Raw genomic sequence first — 11,900 nt, 5'->3', positions numbered from 1 at the left:
GTTAGGTTAGGTTAGGTTAGGTTAGGTTTTTTTTTTTTTTTTTTTTGCGAAGGCGGAGGAAATCCTCATTGGATACCACCAGGCCGGTCCTGATGGCATGCCCGACTCGACTGAAGATGGCATCCCGCCCTAGGATGGAATGCCACCTCCAGTCGCCTACGGACTAAAACCTCCGCCTTTGGGTGTAGGGTGTTTTATTATTGGACACGCAGCGCTAACGGTGTACGCTTTGTGTTCAACATATGGGTGAGCGAGGAGTTAAGGTTTGTTTGCAGGGAAAAAGATGGATATGATGAATGATGGATCGGTTGATTGATGTAGTGGGATTTTATTGTTAGGACGATTTATTTTACCGGCTTGAGAAGGTAAGTTTAGTTGAAAATATGATTGGTGATTGCAGTCTGCTCGCCGGGACACCGGAAGAGCCGAAGTCCAGTCCAGTGTCCCGGCAAACGGACGCAGGCGAGCAGACATAAAGGTATATGATTATTACACAATATTACCCAATATTATTATTAACAATAATCAGGATTATTTATATTTTCGCGTTACAATTTACAGAAAGATTATTTATGTACAACTTTGCAGAGTTTGGCGCACTCCGAATTGGAGCATTAATTGGCGCAGATAATTATTACACGATATTATTCAACAATAATCAACATTATATATTTTTATATTTTAATTTTTATTTTTTATAGATATTACTAACAATAATCATCATTATTACTATAATCGTTGCAATTAATAGGAAGATTATTTGTATACAACACTATATATAATATTTAATCGTAACAGGATGTCGGTTCAAGTGCCATTGAAACGCTTTAATCTTGTTATGATGCACTTCAATAGCGAGTGGAAGCTTTCAGCCAACGATTCTCTACTAGTAACACTAATAATGTCCTGTGGATCTACGCCTAAGTTTTGACACATGATAGTGTGATCCAGTGTGTGTACCGAGAATCTAGGGCAGTTATATATTAGATGAGCTATCGATTGCGTAATTTGAGCGTTTGGATCACAAGGGCAATGATCATTAGTGGTAATTTTAAATCTTAAAAGATATTCTTTGTGGAATCCATGATTGCTGAGATACTGAGTTGAGTGAAAGTTTGGAGTATATTTTGTAATATATTGTTTGATAAGTTCATACGTGGGAAAAATAGTTTTGGTGTATTTGCAGTTGTCTGGGTTATCATATAAAATTTGTGCGGCGATTGATAGTCTAGATTTATTTTGATGTTTAACATAGCTGATGGGCACTAGGCTGTAGTCCGGGCTTTTATGCATATTAACTGCCGCTTTGGCTGCCGCATCAGCCATTTCGTTGCCGGGTATGCCGCAATGAGCCTTGCTCCAGAAGAAGTATGTATCTGTCTGAGCTTTGTTGTTGGATATAAGGTTGTGTATGTTTACCACTGTTTGGTTATAGTTGTTTGGATTAGATATCGCCATGAGTCCCGATTTGTTATCAGAAAATACTAGCAACTTATTGATAACGGGTTTTATTTGATAGCTGTACTCAAGGCATTCCTGTATTGCGAATAGTTCAGCCTGATAAACAGAGCAGCGATCATGTAGTTTTAATTTTTTAACTATGATATTGCCATTAGGCTTAATAATAACGAAAGCCGCCCCGGTTTTACCGTCATGACGGCTTCCGTCAGTGTACACTCTCCATGCCCTGTGATTGTCCCTAGAAAAAGCAATAGTTGCGTGCTCGGTGCGATCGTTAATATCTTGGTGCGTGATGGATACCCTGTAAGCAGGGTGAAGCAAGGAGGACGGGGGGGCAAGTTTCTCTATGTGAAGATCTGAGGGCAAAGTGGAGGTGTGCCCCTGTAACCGAGCGTTTTCGAGTTCGCATACGCATTTAATTTTATCGGGTAGGGGAGCTAATCTGGCCAGCGTAATGGCTAGGGCAGTATTCAGTGTTTTGAATCCGCGCGCAATCTTAATGGCGCAGAGCCTTTGTAAGGACAACAGTTTGTCATTTACGCATTTATATTGGAGTGCTCTTGCCCATATAGATGCAGAGTATGTGATAACCGGTTCCATGACGTGTTGATAAATAGTTCTTATATTTTCTGGATGGACTCCCCAAGTAGGTCTGATTAGGTTCTTGAGTTTGTTATACAGTTTTTTGGACTTTTCAATGATGTATTCTGCATGTTTAATGAACTTTAGCTTGCTGTCAATGATGACTCCGAGATATTTTATATGGCTTACAAAGGGTATGGGGGTGTTATCGGATGTGATAGATATTTTGTTGGCTTTATTAGTGAACGCTATAGCCTGAGTTTTCTCGCTGCCAAACTGTAGCTTCACGCTGCGTCCCCAGTCGGTTATACGCTTTATCGCTTCATTACTTATATTCTGTAATTCGCTGGTGGTCTTAGAGTGGCATATTAGTAGCACGTCATCAGCGTAGGCTTGAATATGGCATCCGGGGGGCATGGTAGTGACTAAAAGTTCGTCTATTATCAGGTTCCAAAGAATTGGCCCTACAACCGATCCTTGGATACAGCCTCTAGTCATTCGTTTTTCTGAGAAAAGATCGGCGAAGCCAACCCGCACGACTCGATCCTTCACATAGCTTTTTAAGATGCAGTAGATGTTCTTGGGGCAGTTATTATATTTCAGTCTGCGGAATATTGCCGGCCACCAGGCATTGTCGAAAGCCGCTTTAATATCCAGCGATACTGCAAGGGTATGTTCGGCTGAGCTTTTGGCATTTTCGACGATGCTTAGGGCGTCCCGGATTGCAGCTGTGGTACTGGTTTGTAGTCGGAATCCGTATTGTTTGTGAACAATCTTGCCATTGCAGTACATGTGATATGTGAGTCGATTTATTATAAGTTTCTCCAGGAGCTTACCAAAGACATTAACCAGCCCAATAGGCCGGTAAGAAGATGCTTTGCTGTAGTCCGCCTTGTCTGGTTTAGGAATAATCTTCGTTATTGTGACTTTCCATGTGTCCGGAAAGTATTCTAGCTGAAGGCATCGGTTCATGATAGATGTGATTGTTTCTGGGAATATTTTGGTTATCTGTTGGCATATGTCAGCAGTAAGATGGTCATTTCCTGGGGCCTTTTTGTGACTGATTGTTTGTAGGGTCTCTAATATTTCTGTGGTTGTGAAAAGGGGCTCATTGATCTGATCAGGAGGGATGGCCATTTGCTCTCTGATGAGAGCTTGCTGTGTTGTGTCACTGTTAGCATCGTCGTCAGGGTAAAAGATACTTAATAGGGCGTCAGCAGTATCCTGGCTATCTATGGTGTGCCGACCATCAGGGAGAAGAAGAGTTGCAGGGGGTTGTGGAGCAGGCCGTGAACGTACAATGCGGTTTGTGACAGCCCACACGTCCTCCTTTCCCTGTCTTTCACAGAAGTTCTTAAAGGCGTCAGTTGAGGCGGAGCAACAGGCACTCGAGTATTTCTTGCGTAGCTCATCTCGTTCCCTCAAGATCTCCGCTATCGGTAATTTCCTCCGGACAGCCTTGCTTAGCTTGCGATGATTTCTGACGACCTCAGCTTTTAGGGATTCGAGGTCATCGTTCCACCAAGGTGGATGTTGAGGAAAAGGTTTCGAGCGTGGTAGAATGTCGTCACACATTTCTGTTATGTCTAATGTGAGATAAAATATAACAGAGTCTAGCTGATCCTCGTCGCATGTTTGGATATAATCTTCAGAGGGAAGTTTGTCAGCCAGGGCTTCCCTGATATCGTCGGTCAGCTCTTCCCATTTTATACTGGACGTGTCGTAGCGGTAGGTTGATATTTTTGTTTTGTGACGGAACTGTGCAGACTTGTGTGTATCAGTAGATATTTTAAAAGTGATTGCATGGTGATCTGATGATGGGCAGATAGTAGGGTCAACCTTCCATTCTATTACCTTGGTGGAGGGGCGTTTATGACGCGTTCGATCTTCATAGAGAGTGAGATCGACTATAGAGCTGCGTAATCTACCATTAGTGACTGTTTCGAAGGTGGGAGTGGTGCCAGTGTTACATACTGTAAGATCATTGTTAATTATGATGTCCGCTATTAGGTTACCTCTTCTATTGTTCACAGCGCTTCCCCACAGGCTGTGCCATCCGTTGAAATCACCGGCGATTATGTGGGTGGATCCTGCAGTAAGATTAAGAAAGGTTTCCAATTTAGATATAGTATTATGGGGGTCTTGTCTTGGTTCAATGTACACGCATGTGAGGTACGTTTTCTTTCCCGATTTGTCTGTCAATTGTATAACACACATATTTTCACTGGAGTATTTTGTGTGTCCCAAGGCAGAGATGCCAGAGTCCTTGACACAAATGGCAGCTCTTACAGGATGGTCAGGAGACGGGAACTGGAATGTTGTGTATCCTGGTGGGGATTTCATTTTATTGGTTTTGGCCTGTACGTATGGCTCGGTGATGAAGGCAAATTCTATTTTATTATCTTTGTCGGTGAGGGCAACGGCCGTCTCCTGGTAGGCGTTGCGTCCATGTCCCTGATTAATTTGTAAACAACTGTATATGTGTGGTTTGTGTGGGGCGGTTTGTTTGTTATTGTTATTAGACATATTCAATCTTTAGTCTTAGGTTGGTCTTCGCTGCCATAATCAACGGGCAGGTGGGGTTGATTGCTGTGTGGTTGACATTATATTTGGTTGAGTACTTGTGGTTGTGTCCAATACAGTTGTAACATTGTGGGGTCCGACTTTTGTTCGGACAGGTTTTGTAATTATGTGTGCAGTCAGCACAGTAAGAGCAGGGCTTGATCGTGGATTTACAATGCACTGTTGTGTGTCCAAACTGCAGGCAGCTTAGGCACTGTTTGAATGGTGAGTGTTCGCTTACATGCACTCGTTGATGCTCAATGTTGACTCTGCCGAGCTGCATCATTGCGCGCCAGGTCCCAGGTGAGCATTTAAGTATGACGTTATGTAGCTTAGGATTTTTATTATTCTTTGTATACACAAGTTGAATCGCATCATGACCCATTGCAGCGTCTCTCACAGTAGGGTTTTGTGTGATGATGATATCCACGAGCTCTTGCGATGGGGTATCTTTGTGAATCCCTTTCAGTATTATCATGGGCGATAAGCGTCGGGCAGGTTCCGCCTTGATGTTAAGGGTGTTATTGATTCGCTTGATCGTCTCGTCTAACTGTGTTTTATTTTGAAGCTCTATGCGAAGTTTGTTGTTGGAAATCGGTCTGATCTTCTGAGGGGCGTAATTTGTGTTCTTGAAGGAAATCTCGTTCCTGAACGTGGAAAGCGCTTCCAGCCCGGTTTGAGCGTTGGCAACTGTAACCACCATGGCCGGGTTGTTTCTAGGTACATCCAAAGTTGGTTTTTTGGCTATTTCACTATACGTGGGTCTGTTTGAGCGCTCGGCAGATTCTCCCGTAGTAGCCTCGCCAAGGTTAAAATCGGGATCGGCGTCGGGACGTCGGTCCGCGGCACCCATTGCAGAGGCGACCAGGGTGCCAATTTTGGTTTGTTCTTCTCTTATCCTTATTAGCTCTTCTTGTATGCAGGCAATCGCGCTGTCGAGTTTATTAGAGCTTCTGTTTTCAGCATTTAGATGCTGGGTGTTGGTTCTAAGTGAGAAACTGGACTCTATCAGGCGTTCTGCACCTAATAGTTCGCACTCCAGACTGTGCTGGTTTGCAATTTCCTGCATTTCCTTGACACATTCGATGATTTCAGCCTTATTGCTCTTGGTGACACTTTTGCTTTGTTTAAAAATACTGTATATTTTTTCAGCTTTTCGCCTTATTATTGTCCTAAGCCTGATACTAGGATTACTAGCACTAGGGCTGGTAACGGACTCGCCGCTCTTGGGAAGCCCGTCCGTTTCTGAGGGTTCAGTAATACTTGCCGGTCCTGGCGCCGGCGTTTGCAACTGCGGCTCTGACAGCTGCTGCGACTCTTGTACCGTAGTCGTCGAGCTCGCATCTTTGGCCGGAGACGCCATTGTATCTTGGCTCAGCCGAAGCTGCTCCATGTCTCCAGAGCTATCCGTATGAGACATGTTAGTCTCACCATTGACTGTTGCAGTGTCGTTTTTATTGTTACGTTCTTTGCGAGGTGATGCAGGCGGTGTGTGAAACATTTTGTTGTGATAAGCGAGTAAATGGGGGTCAAAGTTAGAGTTTACAAAAAGTCACGAATTATGTCTGGGTTATGTTATATACAGATTAGGAATAATAGCAAAGTATAGAAATGGGTATCATATACAGTATTATATACAAACAATTAGTGCTAAGTTAGGTTCTGAAAGCAAAAAGCTAAATTTACTGTCTAAAAATTAAAATGTTATTTGTGCTAAAACTAAACTGTTAACAATATCAAAATTAGTGCAGAAACTATTTTTTAACAATAATACACAAGAATAGAACGAAAAATTTTAGAAAAGGAACATAGGAAAAAAGTCAAGTTTCAAAAGACGTAATTATAGAAATCGGGCAGTTTAAGGGACTTGTTTTACTTATTATTACTTAACACAAAAACTATCTAATCTAAAAATCTGAAACTTAGTACACTAATTGTCCATTAGATGACGAATCGAAAGGTGTATGAAACTATATGACGTCACTTATTTTTTGCGAGTAAATGGGGGTCAAAGATAAAGTTTACAAAAAGTCACGAATTATGCCTAGATTATGTGATATACAGATTAGGAATAATAGCAAAGTATAGAAATAGGTATCTTATACAGTATTATATACAAACAATTAGTGGTAAGTTAGATTCTGAAAGCGAAAAGCTAAATTTACTGTCTAAAAATTACAATGTTATTTGTGCTAAAACTAAACTGTTAACAATATCAAAATTAGTGCAGAAACTATTTTTTAACAATAATACACGGGAATAGAACGAAAAAGTTTAGAAAAAGTACATAGGAAAAAAGTCAAGTTTCAAAAGACGTAATTATAGAAATCGGGAAATTCAAGGGACTTGTTTTACTTATTATTACTTAACACAAAAACTATCTTATCTAAAAATCTGAAACTTAGTACACTAATTGTCCATTAAATGACGAATCGAAAGGTGTATGAAACTATATGACGTCACTTATTTTTTGCAAGTAAATGGGGGTCAAAGCTGAAGTTTACAAAAAGTCACGAATTATGTCCGGGTTATGTTATATACAGATTAGGAATAATAGCAAAGTATAGAAATAGGTATCTTATACAGTATTATATACAAACAATTAGCGATAAGTTAGATTTTGAAAGCAAAAAGCTAAATTTACTGTCTAAAAATTAAAATGTTATTTGTACTAAAACTAAACTATTAACAATATCAAAATTAGTGTAGAAACTATTTTTTAACAATAATACACAAGAATAGAACAAAATTTTTTAGAAAAAGTACATAGGAAAAAAGTCAAGTTTCAAACGACGTAATTATAGAAATCGGGCAATTTAAGGGACTTGTTTTACTTATAATTACTTAACACAAAAACTGTCTTATCTAAAAATCTGAAACTTGGTACACTAATTGTCCATTAAATGACGAATCGAAAGGTGTATGAAAAACTGTATGTCGTCGCTGAAAATCTCGAGAAATTACAGGTGCAAAATTACTATTTTCGGAAATTTGACAATGACTTCAGGAAAAATTGGATAAAATCTAAACTATGGTAGCTATTTATATTCTAACAATTGTTTTATAGTTCTTATGAACACAGGCATATAATGGCACTGCCAAAAAATGCCGCACGATATGGGAAGTGGGTTTTTCAATAACTGCGCAGTTACGGTTTTTCATGAATAACTCAATAGGTTTACATGGGAAAATTTTCAAAATTTCACAGATTATAGTACTAAACAAAACACACACGGCAATATATAGTTTATGGTATGTTATAGATCTTGTTTATGAATAAATCGCGTTTTAGTCTGATTTTATTCGGCACTTGAGATTTAGAGAGTGAATGTACTTACGTCGTATGTGTCCGATTAAAACTGTTATTACCACTAGTTAGCACAATCACTATAGAGTATTTTAAAACACAAATATTAATCCTAGCACTAAAATTGTGATCACTATAAGTGTTTCCTTGGCCGTGTCAAGTTGTCTGGCACTATTTCGCTCACCACACTTCACAAAGTTGTCCGATTTACAAAATTCTTTCACGAGAGGATAGATGGAGTCAGCGCGCACAATTTGATATATAACACAGTATGATTTGGTTTAAAAAACCCACAACTTTGATTTTTCGACCGCGGAGCGGCGTGGAAACGATGCGTACGCTCTGAGCGCTTGGCGCGCGACTTGGTTAGGTTAGGTTAGGTTAGGTTAGGTTAGGTTAGGTTAGGTTAGGTTAGGTTAGGTTAGGTTAGGTTAGGTTAGGTTAGGTTAGGTTAGGTTAGGTTAGGTTAGGTTGAGAGGTAGAATTGAGGGAATTTTGCGAATTTTTGTGGCGAGATAAAGCTAATTGAGTTCTATTTTATACCGTTGTTCTTTCCCAGCCTTTCCCTAGATTTCTATAGTATTTTTAATTTCTTTCACTTTACATATAAATTCACTTTTTTCTTCAGGCGCTTTTTCACTTTGAAAAATTCACATCTTCTTTTTCTTTGTGTTTCTCCTACGTCTGTTAATTTTGTAATTGGGTCGGCTTTTTGCTCTACACGGAGCTTTTTACCCCATATCGATCCGACCTCTGGTTCGGGAGATATTGGAGTTCAAATTTCACGAGTTCGGTAAAAAGTTTACCCCATTTGCGGTTGACGACGTTAGGAGATTTCACTTTCAAAAAATCATATCTTCTGTTCTTGTGTAAATAAATTCTTTGTAGTAGGTTAGTTAGATTAAGCTAGTTGTAGGGAATTCAAATCCGTTTGAATTATATTTTTAGAGGGCTTAGTTTAGTAGTTATTAATTTTTTAAAGGATTGCTATTCCTGTTTATCAGGCGTCGGTAAACGCAAACATAAGTTGGTTTTCGTCTTAGAAATTTTGTAAATTGTAAAATATTTAATATTTTTAGTTTTAAAAATTAGTGGTAAATAGCACATACTTAGAACTATTTTTTGACCTTGGTTCGAGATTTGTAGCTCAACCAGGAGTGACGCTACAGCCCGTCGCATAAAATAATTTTAAGTTTGTTTTTGCTGTTTTGGTTCTGCTGCGACTCGCACTTGACCAAAATAGTTAGGTTAGGTTAGGTGTTTTGGTTTTTCACCTTTTTTAGGCGAATTCCACCCATAAGGGGTGGTCTTTGCGTAGTAATTATATGGATAACCCCGCGCAGGGGTTGAATCCGGAGATGGCTCCAATCACTGGGCCCCATAAAGGGGCTTCAGGGGCGGGTTCTCCGATCTCGCCCGATTGGGAGGAACCTATGGAGGGCCAGGACAGGGCTGAGGCCGTCTCCAAGAAGAGGCCCCATGAGGGAAACCGGGTCCTGGATTATGAGACTCACGTCGGGAGCGGGCCTAAAGTTAGCACCTCGCTGAGGGGTAGGGCCAAGGCCATGGCGAAGAAAGCCTCCATAGGCCACTTTACCGGCCTGGCAGCAGCCAAGGCCAGACTGAAGGCCTATAAGGAGGACTTGCTCTTGGAGGTGTTGGACAGCCAGGAGGGAAAGAAAAAGGGAGTGGTCCCCCCTTTACTCCTAAGAAGGTCCCAGGGGGACAACAAAAAGAAGGGGGATAAGGAGCCGTGGATGGTGAACCCGTCCCCTTCTCCAAGTCAAGAAATGACAGAAACCAGCCCGCCCCTATACACAGGGACGGACTACATAGAAATAGTGCGGGAAGCGACCCATATTGTCCTAGAGGCTGCTGGAAAATCCGGCAACCTAAATGGACAAGTCTGGGGCAAACTGAACCAGGCCTGCCGGGACATCCTGGCGGCCACTGACGTCCTGGCGGATAGAGTAGAGGATGAGGAGTTGCGGGCCTTAAAGGCGGATAACAACCTAATGCGGGAGCAACTTGCCCAATGTCAGACCGAGATGAAGGCCCTTCGTAGAGCCTTATCTGAGAGGACAATCCAGCCTTCACAGGGCCCGACGGCCCAATGCGACCAGGCGACGGACTTTTCTGAGGCCCTCAAAGAGGCCCTCAAGGAATTGAAGGAGGACTTGAAGCGGGACCTTACAATTACCATGGGAAACATGATCTCGGCCCGCACGGGCTATTTCCCTGAGCCGGTCCCCCGCCCTCCTCTCGCTGCGGACAGGAATAAGACGACTGCGAACCAGCCGGAACCTCAATCTGGGGCGCCGCCCTCAAGGGCAGTGACAGGTGCGCCGCCCACAAGGCAGCCTAAGGCCCCTGTGGCCCAGCCTTCGGCACCAGCGACCAAGAAGAGGGCTAACTCTGCTCCTAGGCAGAAGACGGTGAAGGAGCCTAGTGCCTCTCCACCCTCGCAGCCGGCAACAAAAACACAAGAGCCTGCTGAGTCTTGGACGCAGGTTGTCAGGAAGGGCAATGGCAAATCCGCCAAGCCCCCTTCCCCCCCTGCCGCCCCGGCTCGGAAACCGGCACCAGCGGGCCCACGGAAGCTGGTTGTGCCCGCCACGGCCGCGATCGTGATGGCCTTGAAGCCGGAGTCTGAGGCGACATACGCCTCAATTTTGTTTAAGGTCACCAAATCGGTGAAGCTTGCTGATGTGGGTGTAGAGCACGTCAAGGTCCGCAAAACAGCTGCTGGAGCCAGGATACTTGAGGTGTCCGGGTCCGACAATGGTAGGGCGGCTGACGAACTCTGCCGAAAAATGACGGAGGTGATCGGAGAGGAAGCCCGAGTATACAGGCCCACCAAAATGGCGGACTTACGCATTTCGGGCCTAGATGAGGCAGCCACTCAGGAAGAGATCGCGGGAGCAATCGCTAAATTAGGAGAGTGCTCAATGAATGAAGTTAAGGTGGGATCAATCAGGGCCCAATATAATGGGACAGCGTCGGCTCTGGCACAGTGCCCTATAACGGCAGCCAAGAGGGTCACCGCAGCGGGTCGACTGCAAATAGGATGGTCCTCGGCTTTGGTAGTGGCGCTGGACCCAACACCGATGAGGTGCTTCAGGTGCATGGGCACGGGGCACACCAGAGCACTATGCCCGTCGCCAGTAGACAGGAGCGGGCTCTGCTTCCGGTGTAGCAGGCCGGACCACAAGAGGGTGGACTGCAAGGCGGAGACTGCCTTCTGCTCGGTATGTCATGCGGCCAAACGCCCAGCGGGACACATAATGGGTGGCTTTTCCTGTACGCCCCCACCAGCAAAAGGCAAAGAGGCTCTTCCGAAGACCCAAAGAGCCCCACCAGTGAGTAATATCGACCAACGGGCCTGTGAGGGACAAAATATGGATATTTAGGCCCTACGTCTGGGGGGAGAATCAGAATGGTCATTGATTCTCCCCTCCCAAAGTGCGGGTTCCCTGGGGACACCGGGAAAAGACGGGGGGCATCATGGAGGAATGAATGCGCGAGCCCATGATGCCCCCATACAACGTCTGAGAGGGGGACAACGGAGTGGGGTTTAGTGGGTATTCTCTTTCGCTCCTTCTCGCTAGGAGAGGGAGTCGAGAGAGGGAGTCCCACATACCCTCCCCATTATGGCCTTGCCCCACGGCCGGGGAGGGATGCGTAAACGCATTCCCCACTCCGTCAACAAAAAAAAAAAAAAAAAAAAAAAAAGGTTAGGTTAGGTTGAGAGGTAGAATTGAGGGAATTTTGCGAATTTTTGTGGCGAGATAAAGCTAATTGAGTTCTATTTTATACCGTTGTTCTTTCCCAGCCTTTCCCTAGATTTCTATAGTATTTTTAATTTCTTTCACTTTACATATAAATTCACTTTTTTCTTCAGGCGCTTTTTCACTTTTAAAAATTCACATCTTCTTTTTCTTTGTGTTTCTCCTACGTCTGTTAATTTTGTAATTGGGTCGGCTTTTTG

The 11,900-nt window shown here is 43.2% G+C and overlaps 1 protein-coding gene across 1 annotated transcript; it reads left to right on the top strand.

Moving 5' to 3' along the window:
• The first annotated feature begins 9,237 nt into the window (after positions 1–9,237).
• Positions 9,238–11,322, top strand: LOC134661994 (uncharacterized). Its single transcript, XM_063518228.1, has one exon. It carries the CDS (start codon positions 9,238–9,240, stop codon positions 11,320–11,322), a length of 2,085 nt encoding a protein of 694 aa, XP_063374298.1.
• The last annotated feature ends 578 nt before the right edge of the window (positions 11,323–11,900 follow it).

This window comes from Cydia amplana, unplaced genomic scaffold, assembly GCF_948474715.1.
Source record: "Cydia amplana unplaced genomic scaffold, ilCydAmpl1.1 scaffold_41, whole genome shotgun sequence".
NCBI classification, from domain to species: domain Eukaryota; kingdom Metazoa; phylum Arthropoda; class Insecta; order Lepidoptera; family Tortricidae; genus Cydia; species Cydia amplana.
Note: the sequence above shows the minus strand (reverse complement) of the source record. Positions and strands in the feature narration are given on the sequence as shown.

Coding starts and splice junctions, on each gene's coding strand:
- LOC134661994 (XM_063518228.1), top strand. CDS start 9,238: ATGGATAACCCCGCGCAGGGGTTGAATCCGGAGATGGCTCCAATCACT.